Source organism: Alligator mississippiensis, chromosome 2 (assembly GCF_030867095.1).
Source record: "Alligator mississippiensis isolate rAllMis1 chromosome 2, rAllMis1, whole genome shotgun sequence".
In the NCBI taxonomy this organism is placed as follows: domain Eukaryota; kingdom Metazoa; phylum Chordata; order Crocodylia; family Alligatoridae; genus Alligator; species Alligator mississippiensis.
In genome coordinates, this window is record NC_081825.1 from 146,957,086 (window position 1) to 146,974,309 (window position 17,224).

The 17,224-nt window shown below is 43.2% G+C and overlaps 1 protein-coding gene across 7 annotated transcripts in view; it reads left to right on the forward strand.

Moving 5' to 3' along the window:
• The window catches only part of GPAT3 (glycerol-3-phosphate acyltransferase 3), an 82,367-nt gene extending 65,461 nt beyond the window's left edge, over positions 1 to 16,906 (forward strand). For all 7 annotated transcript variants that reach the window (XM_059722251.1, XM_059722252.1, XM_019483947.2 and 4 more), the window contains 11 exons: positions 595 to 667; positions 6,501 to 6,771; positions 7,100 to 7,174; positions 9,717 to 9,806; positions 10,364 to 10,457; positions 12,042 to 12,157; positions 12,542 to 12,597; positions 13,400 to 13,485; positions 13,984 to 14,112; positions 14,700 to 14,779; positions 15,685 to 16,906. In XM_059722251.1, the coding sequence (XP_059578234.1) occupies positions 595 to 667; positions 6,501 to 6,771; positions 7,100 to 7,174; positions 9,717 to 9,806; positions 10,364 to 10,457; positions 12,042 to 12,157; positions 12,542 to 12,597; positions 13,400 to 13,485; positions 13,984 to 14,112; positions 14,700 to 14,779; positions 15,685 to 15,811 (1,197 nt within the window). In that variant the 3' untranslated portion in view covers positions 15,812 to 16,906. The remainder of the gene's footprint in view (positions 1 to 594; positions 668 to 6,500; positions 6,772 to 7,099; positions 7,175 to 9,716; positions 9,807 to 10,363; positions 10,458 to 12,041; positions 12,158 to 12,541; positions 12,598 to 13,399; positions 13,486 to 13,983; positions 14,113 to 14,699; positions 14,780 to 15,684) is intronic.
• Positions 16,907 to 17,224: the final 318 nt, after the last annotated feature.

Genomic DNA, 17,224 nt, shown 5'->3' on the forward strand with positions numbered 1-17,224 from the left:
TTCCATATTCAGTATCCAGCTCAAATACTTCAAGTCCAGCAGGTACATGGTTTTATTTTTCTTTTGGGATGGGGCAGCTTGTTTTCTGAGCATCCAGTGTACATTTGGGTCATGTTTTCCAGCTTATCCCCCTAGCCACAAGGGATAGCCACAAGTCTCATTCCCAATCAGCTGGAAGCTGAGCCTTGTGAAATATTCTTGTCTTGGCAGCTAGGTGAAATACAGATTTGGTAACTGGCAACATTGCAGGACCAGTATGCTTGGCTTGGTAAGGATCTTTTAAAATGCATATCTAGAAAATTCCTGTGAGGGTGAACTGGTGTTTTGTTCCCTGAAGGTTGGTAGTGAGTCTAGAACTACTGGTTTTCCATTGGGTTTCATTGGCAAGTTTTGTTTGTTTTTTTTTAAACAACAATAAATATTTTCAGGTCCTGTATGGGTAGGCAGTTTCTTCTACCTAATGCAGGGATTCCTTGAAAACCATCTGCTTAACTTATAGTTCCTCTTCTCTGTAGAAAACCCTTTTTAAGTAAGGTGTAAATGTTACAATCTTAAATACTACTTTTAAAGCTTTTTTTCCTTTTTCTCGAACAGTGGGCTACGAGACGGATTGAGAAAGGAGTTAAAAAACAGCAGGCACGGATGTTAAAAGACTCTGCATCTAATGGTAAGTTCTGAATGGAGAAAGGATCAGTGATTTCCTGACAAAAAGGAGAGGGGGAAGGGGAAAAAACCACATTTTAAAATAGCATGCACAACTCCTTCTGCTTGGGAAGTACAGTACATTGGAGTGGGATAGAGAAGATACCCTGCTGTTACATATTGGTTTTCCTATATTGTACCATAGGATGAACAGACCTCTTTAAGTGGTCCTCTTGGTTTAAGAAGCTTAGAAATACTTGGAATATAAGATGCCCTTGTGTAATAGAGAATTGATGGAATCTTTCAACCCAGTATTGGTTACATTAGGTTTCGGGGGTGGTCTGAGTTCTAAGCAATCTGCCAGTGCATTGATTTGAAACTGGAGTTTAGGACTGATCTAAGAACAAGTCTCAGTGTGTGTTTTGGGAATAAGAAGCACAGACAGACTAGCTCAGGTGTAACCTGTTGCATACAAGCTTTTTATTTTATTTTCTGGAGAGTCCAGAATTGCAGTGATGAGATGTTAAACAAAGTTCAAGTCTAAAAGGCCTATATTTTCACAAGGCCTACAGTGCATATTTGTTAAGCTGCTGGAGTACTAACTTTGCATCATTGCTTTTACTGTTTCCCTGGTGTTACTTCAGTCCTTGCCAGATGAACTTCTTGTCCTAGTTTTCTTTCACAGGAGAGCCAAAGAATTGCCCAATTCTCCTTCCTTTACTCTAATTTCAAAATCCTCACACTGTGAGTTATCCAATACATTGCATTTGTCATGGCACGTTGCAATAGGCCATGTTTGACTGTTAAAATGCTGTTGAGGTCTTCCATGAAGCTGTCCACATAGAAGTTGCCTGAACTTAACTAAGAAATCTGAGGAAGGCAAACATGCTATCGAGTAGCTACAAACTCCTCCTTATTCATCTCTTTCCGTATGTTGGCTGTCTACATTATCAAATTGGTAATGAAATGATAAATTTAATCCTACCCCAGTGTTACCTTGTGTCATTTATACCCAGCTACACTTTATAAATCATCTCTCAGTATAGCTGAAAATAGGATCTTTTTGTAGGCTTTGCCATCTCTGGTTGAATAAATGCATTGCTTTTTAGGTCTGACAAAATAACTCTCGTGTGGATTTTTTCTAGTCGGGGCACAATGTGACACCCTCTCCAGCTTCCCCATAGCTACTGCTACTAAGCCTTTCCTTTTCAAAGGAGCACCAGAGCTGATGGTGGAATTCTGGACTCTGGAAATGCAAGATTTCCTTTATATTAGCCATAAATCTCTTTGGCAGTGGCATGCTTACCCATCATTCAGAAGTAGTGACTGACTAATAGAGATGCTATATAGCTATAAGCTCCTCAGTTTAAGACCATTTGGAATGCTCATTGATTTAATGATCAAAATTTAAATCTTTAACTTTAGCCAAGTGAGAAGGGGAGCGTTTAATAAATGGCTCAAATCTACCAGTATATTTTGTAGCTGGGTTTTTCCTTCCCTCCCCCCCTTTTTTCTTTTTTTTCTTCTTATTTTGAAGCCATTATTAACACTGTCTCCCTTACTGAATCTCTTGCAAATACTCTGATGCAACTAGATATTTTCCTTCTTCACAGAAGTGTGATGTGCTTACAGTTGTATACTGAGTCACTGGAAGAGCTCAGGCTGTAGAACATTGTAGTCTGTTTTTACAGTAGCACGCTTGACACACTTCTGTGTTTGCAAACGTGGAGATGCATAGATTCAGTTTAGACGAGAACTGGGCAAGGGGTTAAGAGGAGTAAAGCATGTTGCAAAATAAACTGAATTTTTATAGGTAAAGGGTGATCCAGTCCCAAATATGTACTTGACTGTTATGTGCAAAATGAGATGCTTCATTTGCAATGATATTTCAAATTGATGGTACAAGAGGACTTGAATTGTGTTAGTACAGCAAGAACTCATGATTATGCCTCATATTGGTTCGAAACTTGTAACAAAACACCCCGCTTAAAACACCTTTTTACCTTCAAGGGGAAAAAGAATGCACCTTCTCCAAGCAATAGGGGCCTTTATAAAAATACAATTGGGTGTGGTTCTTTTAAATGCCTCTCCACAAGAATCTTCTATCCAAGAAGATCTACTTTTTTTTTTTTTCTTTTTCAAGGAACAAATATGGGTGGAGGAGATTTGATGTATGAAGGCTAAAATCTTAGGAGGGGAGTTTTTTAATGACTCTTAAAGGCCACATACTCACTCTGTAGATGGTATTCTTGGGTGCTCCTAGAGTCATCCAAGTGCTTGGCAGAGAAGGCAAGCTGATAAGACATTTGACATCAGATCACTAGGAAAAGATTAGCTGGTGCATATCCAGCATGTTCTCTCACTCCTTGTTCTTCCACTGTTTTTAGGAATTTGTACCTCCATGGAGGAAGTCTGGAATAGAGGGTTAAGTGACTAACCCCAGATTACGTGTCACATGCAACTGAACTTTAATTTCCTAGATTTTGGTTCACTAGTTTTAACAAATGACTGGGTCACTCCAGTCAGCTTGTAGAGCTATATTTGCAGCTTCTGTCAAAATAGAGACTTAATCTGTATTTTATCTCTTGGGGGTTTGCCCCATATCTTTGAAAGGGTCATGGAACAATTCCCATCGCTGACTTGGTGTGCTGCAATAAAAGCATTGCCCAATGGATATTGCTGTTTTGAATGCAATTCAGAACAACTCTTCAGGTTCACCTTGCATCTGTGTTGCATTACATGGGCAAAGTTCAGATGTTGCAGTTCAATTTTTATGGCCCTCTTGTGAAATAAAAACTTCTAGAGATAGGTCCTATACGGGACCATTTGGTACAACTGCTTTCAGGACTCTTTCCTCTTTTTTTATATCCAAATAAAGTTGTGACTTGTCATATCTATATAGCATTAACCCTCTGTGACAAGGGGGTGTGTGTGTGTGTGTGTGCAACTGAATGGGTAGCAAATAGTGTGCAGGTATAAACCAAGACAAACTGTTCTAAGCCCCTTTTCAGGAGCTGTGGCTGAAACAAACACCTGTGACAGCATGGAACAAAAATATCATGCAAGATGAGTGCCAGGTATAGGAAAGACTGCAGTAGAGTATTTAGAGCCTTGGGGAATAAGAATTTATGGGCGAAACTCCACTTGTAGGGCTGTGTGAAATTTTGCCACGTGTTTTGTTTAAAAGCTGTTTCAAGCTCAAAACAGCGACATTGAAATTAAACAAAAAGCATAGAAACAGCTTCAAAATGAAATGAGGGCACTCAAAACGTTTTGAAAGTTTCGAAATGTTTCAAGTTTCAAAGAAGCCTGGTGGTGGGAGGCAGGGGAGAGCCAGGGCTGCGCTCCAAGTGGCTTTGCAGCCCCATGTACCTCAGCCCAGCAGGGAACACAGCCCTGGCTCTCCCCGCCGCCGGGCTGTGCTCCATGGGGCTGGCAGAGATGATCAGAGCATAGCGCCAGCTCTGTCTGCCTCCCACCGCTGGGCTGCGCTCCAATCGGCTTCACCAGCCCCATGGAGCTCAGCCTGGCAGCAGGAGGTAGAGCACAGCACCAGCTGTGGGAGGTGGGGAGAGCGGTGCGCTGGCACTGGATAGTCCTCCAGCACTGGAGAAAATTGCTGCTGCTGCCTGTCCCAGGAAGCAGCAGCAGCCTCCCCTCATCCAGTGCACAGATCTGGGGGCTCGCACCCCCGGGAGGAGTCCAGCACAGCCCGGCAGGCCTCTTGGGGGTTGCAGGCCCCAGGATCTGAGCCCCGGATGAGAGGAAGCTCAGGCAGCAGCAGCAGCAATCTTGTCCGGTTCTGGGCACAGCCTGTACCCAGCGCTGGTCCTAGGTGAGAGAGGCAGCCTGAGCCTCCTCTCATCTGGGGGTACAGATCCAGGGGCTGTGGGGCTGTGCTGGATTCCTTCCCGGCGTGCGGGCCCCTGGATCTGCATTGGATGACAGGAGGCTGAGGCTGCTGCCTGTGTCTAGCAGCAGCATCTGTCTTTCCCGGCGCTGGGTGCGGGTTGAGCCCAGTGCCGGTCCCAGGCGGCAGAGGCAGCCTCCTGTCATCTGGCACAGATCTTAGGGCCTGCACCCCTGGGTGTGAGACCCCAGATCTGCGTGCCGGATGACAGGAGGCTGCCGCTGCTGGCAAATTTTATTTCAAGACTTTGAGGTGCAGTTTCCCAGAAACCACTGCACCTAGCTTCTTGAAGCTTGGCAGGTTTCATGCCCTCCAAAGGGGCTACCATCCCTGCAATTTGCATCCAAATCAGGCAACAAATGACAATGTTTTAGGCATTTTCATGATTCCCCACTATAGGATATGGGTGAAACGTCAAAACAGTTTTGTTGAAACGGAAGAGGACAGTGATTCGAAACTAAATGAAACACTTTTTCTTCGAAACAGCAAAACGGATGTCAAAATGAAACGATGCTGTTTCACAGAGCCCTATCCACTTGTACTTTTGGCAGGGCAAAGTCTCCTTGTTAGGGTTGCAATGCATTGTGAAAGAGGTCTAAAGGGTCCATTATTCATGTGAGAACGAGACCTTGTTCTGTGCTTCAAGTGGAATGCTTCTAGCACCTTGTCTAAATGCCCTGTTTTCTAAAAAAAACAAACAAACAAAAAAACTGGAACGTGTTTATCCTTACTGCAGTTTTTCTGGAAGATGAGTATTCCCCTGAATTCACTTCTGTGTCTGTGTGGTGTGACAGAGAGCGATTAGCTAGCTGGAGCATGGCTATGGCATGGAGGCATATACCACATTTAATACTTACCTGGGTATAGAAATACTAAGGAAAAGTCCAGACAGCCACAGGAGCAAGGCAAGTGACCTAGCTGCGTGTATTTCTCCTTCCTATATTCAAGCAGAAAGTTGCTGAACTATTTGTGGTAGGCATAATTTATGCAGGGCCTGTCCAGACTTATCTGTCCTTTGCTCCTCTTCCTTTCTAGCAGCTTCAAGCATTTTAAATGCTCAGGAAGTTCTAACTTGGAGGTTGCAGCCTCATGTTTAATACCTACTGATGGGAACCTTCTGCTGAATGAATTAGTGTAATTCTCTTTTGAGCCTGATTAAATTATCAGCCTCCACAACATTGCTGCAAGGAATTTCACAAGCTAATTGCAAGCTTTCTTTTGTTAGTTTCAGACCTGTTCCAAATTTTCTTATCCACTAGTTTTTGTACAATGAGATGAAAAAATAAATAGGGATTCACTATTTACCCATGTCATTCATTATTTTGTTACCCTGTCATACCCCCCTCAGTTACCTTGTGACCATTTACTTGGTAGAAAGGGGTATGTATGGCTGTCCATATAACTCACAGTGATTGATTTTTGTGGTAAACTGGAAGATGCCTGCTGAATGGTTTACACTGGGCAGGGAAGGAGACCTAGTCTGCTCAATAGCAGGGGATAGCAACCTATGGCCTGCAAGCTGGTTGTGGGCCATAGAGTCATTGGATCTGGCCTGCAAAACCAGAGGACTTCAGTGATGTTTTGGCAGTTGTTGGGGATGAGGGGGGGAGGGGAGAAGAAGGAGGTCGCTCATGTGGCCAGGCTTTAAGGAGATACAGCAACAGGAGAAAGAAACTCTGTGGTGGCAGCAGCCTAGTGCCAGCCTGTCTCAGACCTCAGTTGGGTCATTCCAGCCTGCTGCTAGAAAATGTTGCCAACCACTGCTCTATAGCATGCACAAATGTTCTATGACTGGTTTCTATGGTTGTATAACATGCCTTTCTCTGATTTATATTTTGAGTTCACTGTTTGAATGGTTCAGTAATCTACAGAACAACTTCCTCTGACTAGAGGATTTTTTTTGGTTATCTGGAGTAATTTCCTCATAGTTCCCCTTTTGTTCTTTAAGGGATCATACAACGAGTCAACACCACCATGGAGAAGGAGATCGCGAGCCTGCATCGAGCAGACTTTGAACTCTCCGACATCTTCTATTTCTGCAGGAAGGGGTTTGAGGCCATTGTGGAAGATGAAGTCACCCAAAGGTTTTCTTCAGAGGAGCTGGTCTCCTGGAATCTCCTCACAAGGACTAATGTCAACTTCCAGTATATCAGCCTGCGGCTGACCATAGTTTGGGTCATTGGGGTCCTGGTGCGGTACTGCCTCCTATTGCCTCTTCGGTGAGCCCAATGCTGGGAGACTCATTCATATGAAACAAATCAGTCTAAAGCTTCTGAACCAAGTCATGCGGGGTATGATGACAGACATGCAAGCTGAACTACTTAATTTTTTTGCGCAGCGACTGCCCTAGGGATGTCTGGCACAGCTTTTTTTGTAAACCTTCTTAAACCTGAAACTGTTGCTGTAGCTCAAACTATTCATCTTACATTCCAGCATTTTAATGCTGTACAGTTCTCTTTGAATGGTTCATGCCATCAATTATTTTAAGATTATCTCCAACAGGGGTCCTTGGGTGGCAAATACTTATTCTCCTCTTCTTTTGTTTAGTCTTACATTGGCCACCATTGGGATTCACTCGATGATTGTGGGAACAACGTTGGTAGGCTGTCTGCCAAATGGCAGGTAGGTGTGTGCCTTTCTACTAACTGCTGTTTTGGGGTGTGTTATGAGGCTTGTCCCTGCAACAGCAAGCATTGCTATCGGTAAGAAGGATGAAAAGCTAATGGTGGGGCTCTTGCAGGCCACAGAACATAACCCAGTAACTGTGGTTGAACCTGAGCATTTTGCTAGTATGTCCTTCCAAACTGGAACATGCTTGGTTCAGAGCTAGCCTTGGGACTTGGGGAAATGGAAAGGTGACCTCTCCCTTTCCTGGAACTTGGTTGTGCTGAACGCGAGTCATAGAAGCAGTAAAGTGTAAAGACTGGGATGTCTGTGAAGAGTTGAGACCAGAACATAGGTAGGTCAAGACTATATAGTTGAGGACCTCTGGCTCAAAGCTGAGTCAGCAAGATGGGATGCCTTAAAGGATAGAGGGGAACCAGGCCTATATGGTCACCATTTTGAAATCCATAGAAAGGAGCTGGAAGTTGTAATGAGGGAAGGGCAGTTCTGCTCTGCTTCCACTGTGCTTGGAGGGGGAAAACTGGGTTGGCAGTGCTCTGTGGAGGCACTTGGATGAGCTGCTCTGATGGACCTGGTAGGAATACAAAAGGGAAACTAGCTATTCTAGTTCCTTGATGTGGAGACAGTGGTGTTGATGCCTACAGGGTCAGATGAGTCACTAACTGGCTGGAGGGCTGCACCCAGAGTGTGGTGGTGAACAGGTCTTATTTGACCTGGAGGGATGTGGGCAGTGGGGTTCCCCAGGGCTCGGTCCTTGGGCCTGCACTATTCAACATCTTCATCAGTGACTTGGGTGAGGGGGTAGAAAGCACCCTGTTCAGATTCGCAGATGATACTAAGATGTGGGGTGAAGTGGGTATGCTAGTTCCTTCGAACAGGCTGCAAGCGGATCTAGACAGGTTACAGGGGTGGGCTGACGAGAACAGGATGGGGTTCAACACTGACAAGTGCAAGGTGCTGCACCTGGGAAGGAGGAACCAGCGGGACACTTACAGGCTGGGGAATTCCCTTCTCGCCAGTGTCGAGACAGAAAAGGATCTTGGAGTCATCATTGGTGCCACAATGAACATGGCCAACAGTGTGGGAACGCGGTCAGGAAGGCCAACCATACCTTGTCGTGCATCCACAGATGCATCTCAGGCAGGTCTGAGGAAGTGATCCTCCCCCTCTATGCAGCACTGGTGAGGCCGCAGCTGGAGTACTGCGTCCAGTTCTGGGCGCCGCACTTCAGGAGGGATGTGGCCAATATGGAGAGCGTCCAAAGGAGGGCCACCCTTATGATCAGGGGTCAGCAGGGCAGGCCCTACGAGGAGAGGCTGAGAGACCTAAACCTGTTCAGCCTCCACGAGAGAAGGCTGAGAGGGGATCTAGTGGCAGTCTATAAACTAGTCAAGGGGGACCAGCAGGCATTGGGAGAGTCCCTGTTCCCCCGAGCACTCCTGGGAGTTACAAGAAACAATGGGCACAAGCTGGCAGAGGGTAGTTTCAGGCTAGACGTTAGGAGTTGCTGTTTCACTGTCAGGGCGGCTAGGACCTGGAACCAACTTCCAAAAGAAGTGGTGCTGGCTTCTACCCTGGGGGTCTTTTAAAAAAAAAAAGGTTGGATGAACATGTGGCCGGGGTCGTTTGACTCCAGTACTCTTTCCTGCTACGGCAGGGGGTCGGACTAGACTATCTCCTCAGGTCCCTTCCAACCCTATGAAACTATGATGATAGAATGGGGTTCTGGAGAAGAGTGCTGGTACTGGACTATGACTGGTGGGAATAGACTCCAAGGGGCAGCCTGAAGATACGCAAAATGTGGGGAAGAGAGGACAAGCATGGGGCATAGATAAATGAAGAGAATAAGCCCCCTCCCCCCACCCCCCCAAAAAAAGCAGGCCTCAAGATGGTAAGAGGAGAGACTGACAGAGGATGGCTGATAGAAGAGCAAGGGTGTGAAGACAAATATGGGAGGCAATATGGGAAAGTGAGGTAGGAGAAGGGAAAGGAGAAGATGGTGTGAGAAAGTAATTGGTACCTAGCAGAAAGGGGGGACTTCAAATGTAAAGTTAGTCTAAAGATTAAATAAGGAAGAAACTTTTAGACTTTTTCCCTTTCCTTCTGCAGGGCCTTTGTGTCTCTTCGGGTTGGGGGAGGAGGTGGCTGTTTGTGTAGCATAACCAGAGCTAGTCACAAGGCCCAAATCATCAGAACTGCACTAACACCTTAAAATGGTGGGTTTAGCCTTTATTCCACAGGCGAGATTGGATCATCTTTTTATAGATAAAATATACAGTGACTCCCTACTTTAGCTTCTCCTTGAAGTAGACAAGACCAAAGATGAAAGGGAACAGAGATGGTTTGCCCAAGGTGTTACAGCAGGTTGGTATTACAAGTGGAAGTGTGGGGTCCGGGGGAGAACCCATGTCTGTATTGTCTAGTCACCAGGGACACTACTATGGCAATAGATTCTGGATGTGGGTTGACAAAAACTGTTTCTGTTATAGGTACCTTCCAAGACTTTAGAACTTTAACCATATATGTATGTCTTTTTCAGCATTAAAGACTGGCTGAGTGAACTAGTCCACCTAACGTGTTCCCGGATCCTTGTCAGAGCTCTTTCTGGTACTATTCATTACCATAACAAGTGAGTTGAGCCAGTGTTACAGTATTGTAAGTGAACAGATACCTAGTTACTCCTATAGGCATGGCGTTAGCAAAAGTAAAACAGTTCCGTAGAGAAGACAAAAGGAGGACCTTTTTTAATGGAAGACGTATAATAACTGAGTGGTAGAGGGATTTTCTCAGTATTAACTTACTAGCTGATATGACAGCAACATCTTGCCATGGGCTGTTCTTCAAGCATGATTCATATCTTTGCATGTTTCTTTATGTAGTTTCCTTAACCATAGAGTAAGTATGTAGTCTCTATTTATCACAGAAGCTTGGAAAACAACCCAGACCATATCCAGGAATGCAGGTGCCTTGGTGTAAACTGCTGTTGTTGTTACTACATGGAGAAATGAACCTCAGCAGAATAGCTAAAAGTTTGAAACACTGACTAGAATTGATGCTTGTTAAACCTTTGACTGCAGTTGGCATCAGACTAGCCCGTGCTTGTTAGTAACCTGGAAATCTAGTGTAAAAGTAGTTACAGTAATGTGCTTCAGACCACTAAGTAAATGATGCTTCTTATGATTACAGGGAAAACAAACCCCAGAAGGGTGGTATCTGTGTTGCCAATCACACATCTCCTATAGATGTTATCATCCTGACCAATGATGGATGCTATGCAATGGTATGATTATATAACTGGTACTTGTGTACACAAGAGAGATCAGGGTAGACAACCCAGCTTTCTACTTTTTGAGTTAAACTGCAGTTTGTTTCCCAGAATCAAGGCATGTAGTTAGGCAGCAGTGGTAAGAGTATGTAGCTCATCCCAACATCAGCTATTTTCAGTAGCAGCTCTAATAAGTTTGTTCCCACCCTATGAAAGGATACCCAGAATAGCAGCAATAACTGATACTCCTTTGTAGTGGCCTGTTCCTCATATAGTTGAAGATAGAATACTTCAGTGTGACTACAGTCAGTTCTGGAGAAGAGGTGCAGCATAAAAATCAAATTAGTAGCTAGGGCATCTGGTTTATAAAAATGCCTATTAGAAAAGATCATACATTTTAAGCCTGTGGGGAATCCTTAGTACACTACATATAGCAATAGTCCCAGTGTCTTAATTAAAAATAATTATTAAATGACTACATTTCTAAGATCTATGCAAATAGCTGGTAGAGCTGTGAACTGTGTCAGAGTTAGTTGTGTGGCCTTAATATCACATGTAGATGTGCCCAGTAAGAAGGGCATATGCATAAATGTAGAAGGGTATTAATTTCAGTTACGTACCTGCGCTAATGCGTATGAAACAGCATAGTCCAAAATGATGTACAGGCAGTCCTTAGACTTACGACACAATTGGTTCCTGAAAACCATGTCTTAAGTTGAAATGTTGCAACTTGGAACCGATTTTTTTTTTCCCCGTAAGAAACAATGTTTATAAATAGGGGATTGGTTCCTGAACCAAGGCCCGATACCTTATTTTCACCAAAAATAACCCAGAATTTTGTACTCAATTACAGATGAGTAATACAGCTACATTAATGTATTTATATTGTAAATCATATTGATTTGGAAGGACTTATTTGGGGTTACTTTGCTAGACTTTGAAGGGTTCTTGGCTGGAGTCTTCTGAGGAGTCTTGGCTGCAGGTTTTTCTGGAGTCTTGTCTGCTTTCTTAAAGGAAGTGTCCAAGGAAGTTTGGACAGATGTTCTCCAGGGGGATCGGCGATGCAGCGAACTTGTTCGCTGGCATGGCGTGGCGTCGGATCAAGCGTTGGAAAGTCAAAACTAATGTCAGAAAGTTGAAATAGGGTGTCAGTTTATAAACATTGTAAGTTGAGAACTGCTTGTAATGACAACATTGTACAAACTCTTTAACAGTCTTGTGAAGGCAGCATATTGGAAAAGACTTTTTTCTTTAGCTGTACAAATAATCTGTTTGCTCCAAAACATGCTTCTGAAATTTCATTTCTCTGATCTGTCTGAAGTAACTCATTTAAAAATGCACAAAAGTAAAATTTGGGAATTAGCTGCCTCATCTCTTTTACTAATATGTCTATATTGACATGGGTTGAATTATGCTGTAGAATGTTTGAACACAGCCAGTACCATATGTTAAGGAAGATAAGAGAACACTTTCTTAAACCTTTTAGGTGTGTTGTAAAATTCTGATCTGGCTGGGGCTCTCTAATATCCATGAAATGGATGAACCTTCATTTGCAATGGTGTGTGTGTATGTATTAACCTGTCTTGTCTGGGTTTGCAGGTTGGACAGGCTCATGGTGGGCTAATGGGAGTTATTCAGAGAGCGACTGTAAAGGCCTGTCCCCATGTCTGGTTTGAACGCTCAGAAGTGAAAGACCGCCATCTAGTGATGAAAAGGTAAAAAATGCCCATTCCTTCAGCTGGCTAGGGACCTCATTACAGTATACTATGGCTAATTCTTAACTTTCAGTCACTGGTTGTGAAATTCCTACCACAAGAGACACTTCTTGTTCTATTTTAATTTTTTTACAAAATTGTGTGTAAATAATTTAGCTGCTTGTTACTAGAGCTAGGCAAAAAAACCACTTTTTTGGAAGAAAATTAGTTTGGAGGAAAAAACCTTGCAATTTCTTGTCAACAAACTCTAGCTCTTGGTGCTATGCGTTGGCTTATTATTTTCCGTGGGTTGTAAGGCAATGATTTACATACATGTTTTTGTAGGGAGGGTGGAACATTTTAATTAGGGATTGTTTAAATTGTACTTCCTTTTTCTCTGTACAGACTGAAAGAACATGTAGCAGATAAAAACAAATTGCCCATCCTAATCTTCCCAGAAGGTAAGAAACTGTACTGCTGTTTCCTTCTGCTGAGCTTTCCAAGGGTCATGTCCCTCTTCTGTGATGCCTGTTGCACGTTGCTAATACAGAGCAAGGGGCTTTGTTAGGAGTTGCATGCATCGGAGGAGTGGCTAGAGGTTCAGTGCTGCTGAGGGAGATGTCACCTTTTTTTTTTTTGCTGCCAATATGCCTGTCTAGTGGCAAAAAAACTTTCGGGCTGCGAGGCAGGGGTGGGAGAAGGTGGCATCTACCTTAGCAGGAGTGTTCAGGCTTCTCCTCCTGCACTGTGCCTCACCACTGCTTTTCTGCCCTTCCTGCTGCAGGGAAGGTGCAGGGGGGAGTGGAGAACACAGGTGAAGCATCCCCTGTAGCTCTGTTCTGGCACCCGCCCCCCCATTCCCCAACCTTAGGCAGTGTCTGGGGCTTGTGCCTCACTCACCCACCTGTAGATGCATTAAGTTATGTTGCTGGGTTTGTGCATAGCTGGGTAGAGCACCATGGCTGGGGGGGGGAGGGGAGGGGGGAGGAGCTGCACTGAACCTGTCCCCTTCCCTCTCCACCCCTACAATCCTTTACAAGCCTAATGTTTTAGCAGGCAGAGCAAGGCTCTTAGGCCAACAGTCCTGAACCCCAGTGCCAGACCGTGACAGAACTGGGTGGGGGACAAGAGGGGGAACCTTGTTTTCTGTAGAAGAGTTTTCATTGCTTGGTGACCAGGTGTGACCTTGTTGGCTGACTTGGTTGGGCTACATTGTGTTGCCTTCAACTTCTTGACAGTTAATGTTTGTTCTTTTTTGGCTAGGCACCTGTATAAATAATACATCGGTAATGATGTTTAAGAAAGGGAGCTTTGAAATAGGAGGAACAATCTATCCAGTTGCAATCAAGGTATGATTCAAAAGCATTGTTCTTCCAGACACTGCTGCTTATTGGTAGAAAGACTTACTCTTATGGCTATTCAGTGTGGGGTATGGAGTTGGTCCTGTAGTCTGGAGAGATGCATAAAAACCTTACAAGTGGCCATTTGGTATACTTGACCATCAGAAATGAATGTCTGAATAAACACTAGAAGTGAAAATAATCTGGTGTTTAGAACAGGGCCTATTAGGGTTTGCTGCTTGCATTGGAGTCTGGTGAGATTTGCATATTGAATGTTATCAGGCTAGTTCCTGTAGCAAGTATTGGTTGTTCATATTTAAAAAAACAACAAAAAAATCAAGAAAACCCCCACTGCTTTGGCTCCGGCCAGTTTGAAATGGCAAGCATGCCATTGCTTCAGTTGCAAGGCTGTGCCTCCATATACCTGGGATGTAGCTATATTTGATTTGTCTGCTCAGTTATGTAGGAGAGAACTGGCTTAAACTCTTGCCTTTTGCCTCACTACAGTATGACCCCCAGTTTGGCGACGCGTTCTGGAACAGCAGTAAATACAATGCAGTGAGCTACCTCTTGCGACTAATGACCAGTTGGGCTATTGTGTGCAATGTGTGGTACCTGCCGCCGATGGTCAGAGAGGTATTTTAACATGCAATTGCTTGACAGTCTAGATACTTCCTTTGATAGGAGTTAGTGAAACAGACTTCATGTACAAATTGGTTTTAAATGGCATTTCTCTTAATGCTGCCTTAGTAGCATTGTTTAACTATATAGAACTTAAACTTGAAGCATTGTGAGGTAGATTAGTCACTGGGAAGGGAAACTGAGATTAGCCAACAATGCTTTGAATAATTGCACTGGTATATTAATAATTGACGCTAAAGTAAGCAGTATCATAACTATAGTTTCCATCCTGTGTGGGAGGGGAACTTTCCTTCCAATGTGTCACTTCTGAATGAAAACTAAACATGGACTGAACTTGTTTAAGATGTGAAAAATGGAAGATTATGTTCATGGTATGATGAAGAGTTCATGGTCACAAATGCACTGCAATCTTTAGAAAGAAAGGATAAAGCTATTCATTCAGATCTACTCCCTTCCAATTCCTGCCAAAAAGAAACAGTTCTCAAAAAGAGCCTTTTAGTAACGGAATCTGTCATGCGACTTGTAACACAATCTTCTAAAGCAATCCATAGTTAAATGAGTCCCGTGTGTGTTCTTTGCAGGAAGGAGAAGATGCCGTCCAGTTTGCCAACAGAGTGAAATCGGCCATTGCCCTCCAAGGAGGATTGACTGAACTTCCCTGGTAAGAGGCTTCAGTTTTTCTTGGGCTTAGTGTGCTACAGTCTTTGCTCGTAAAGAACAAAGTTGTAAAGCAAGGGGATGCACATTACAATGGCAGATATCAAAATTGCCCAGACCTTTTGTTTGTTAAATTAAATGATCCCTATTCAGGATATGGGAGAAAAGTAAACAAGAAACTCTTGGCTGTTCAGACATTTCCATGTAGAAAAAAACATATAGTGTTCGACAATATGTGAGTATCATCTAAAAGTTTTAACTGTTTTCCATTGGATTCTCATGTCTCATGAAATGAAATCCCTTGTCCAAGCTGATGCAATAGAGTTGAGAATGAAATCTTAAGTCCCAATCTACAGCCTCTTGCAGAATGAACTGCCTCTAGGAACTTCTAAAGTACAAGAAAAGCATATGTAGATTATGCTAAATAAGATTTTTTTAGAACAAGGCCTTGGTGAGAAGGCCTTATCTTGTGCCTTGTGGAATGTCACAATAAAGGAACAAGGGTCTAATTGTATATCCTCTCACAAGCATCTCCTTCCATATGATATTCCATATCTACAGGAATATCACCCCAGATATGTAAGGTTCTTATGAATACTGCAAATGCTAGCAGTCTAAGTATGTCTTTTGTTTCACTAGTGCTAAGGCCAGATTTTTTGGGTTGCATGTTCAGTGCTGACTTGTATAACTATTCTCCCTCAGGGAGGGGTGGGATGGGGAAGCTATTTACAGTTATTCCAGATAAGGGGGTCATGAACAGCCTTTTGCAGGATGAAACTGTCATCCAGAAGAAGATATTGAAATGAACAAGGCTTTTAAATAGGAAATCAAAATATTTTTAGACATTTTTCTGCCTTCTAACGCCGGAATTAACTCTGAGTGCATCTTTTCTTTGTGTGTATGCTCTAGGGATGGAGGTTTGAAAAGGGCCAAAGTCAAAGAGACTTTCAAGGAGGAGCAGCAGAAAAACTACAGCAAGATGATAGTAGGAAATGGATCATCTGGGAATCTGTCTTCAGGAACTGAACCTGACTGAATGCCAGCTCTTCCAACCAAGTTTCCCAAGACTAGCCCTGCAAGCATGATGGGGATTCTTATACTTTCTCTCCACGCGCCTTCCCTTCCCCCTCCCCCCCCCCGACCTTTTGTTGTTTTTGCAACGTGTGTATGGTTATCCTTTCATGGATGACATGGAATTTGCACATGGGCCAGTGTCCTGACTTTTTCCCTGCTCTTTGCAAGCATGACACTATATCATTGAATTGCAGCTGCTGGTATTGTGGAGATGATAGGGAGTCAAGGGTGGGAGGGAAAGGAAACCTGCAGTTCAGAAATAGTAAATAAAAAATTGAATATCTAATGAGGAAACAGAAGCACACGTTGTAAACCATTGTAATAGGACACTTGACTTTACTGGTGGTGTGAGTAACTCTTTTTTTCACTCCAATTATCCGGAAGCTTTAAACCTGACAGACTTGTTTCCTGAATAGCTTAAGGCCTCCTGTCCTCTTCCCCTTTTTATTACACTTGTCTGTGGTTTTGTTGCAGGATCCTTGGAAAAAAAAGAATGGGTCTCAAAATAGCACCCAAGCCACAGTATTCACCATGTCCATTATTTTGCACCTTTTGTGTGTATGGGGTAGAATTGTTTGTAAATGATGGGTCCCAACCAGTGGGGAAAGTCCCGGCCAGCCAGATCATGCCTTTCAAACTGAATGAAGAACATGGGCAATTCCATATCTATATAAGCCAACCTCTGAAAAATGATCTAAAGAAGGTAGTGGCAGAAATGTTGGAATTTCCTCTACACTGGTACTAGTTAAACTACTGTTTCTTCAAACTGGGAACTGCAAAAGAAAGAGATGGATGGCAGTGCAATTACTGAAGATTGATACTACTGTATTGTAGCAGATGTGTTTTTAAGACTGGCATTCTGCAAAACTTAACTGCTAACAGGTTAAAATCTAAGGAGAGCCTCTACAAAAATGTATTTCATGCTGACCTGGCCTAGCAAAATCTATTTAAACTCTAAACAGAATTCATGTTGCCTACCATGCAAGAAACAACATGTTGGAAACCAATTGTACTGCTGTTTTATTGTAAACAGAAATAAATTCTATATTTTTAATGAGTTTTGTGTGTTACCTTTGCTACTTCATGAAAGACTTGCGTTCTGCTTTTATAACTACTTTCTGAAATTAGTTGTAAAAGTAAAAAGAATACAAGATGGGTCACGGAAGTTAACTTACTTTAATGACAACTGCGTAGAGCATAAAATGATAGTGTTGGAGTGATGTTGTATCCATGATGATCTAGCAAATATGCAAGAGTATTTGGGGAAATGTCTTTTTATTGGTCCACCTGCATAGTTGGAAGAGCTTTTTTAGATAAACTTTTGGGCACAAGGTACCCTTCCTTGAGGTCCTTTTATACTTTAGGAAGGAGTGTA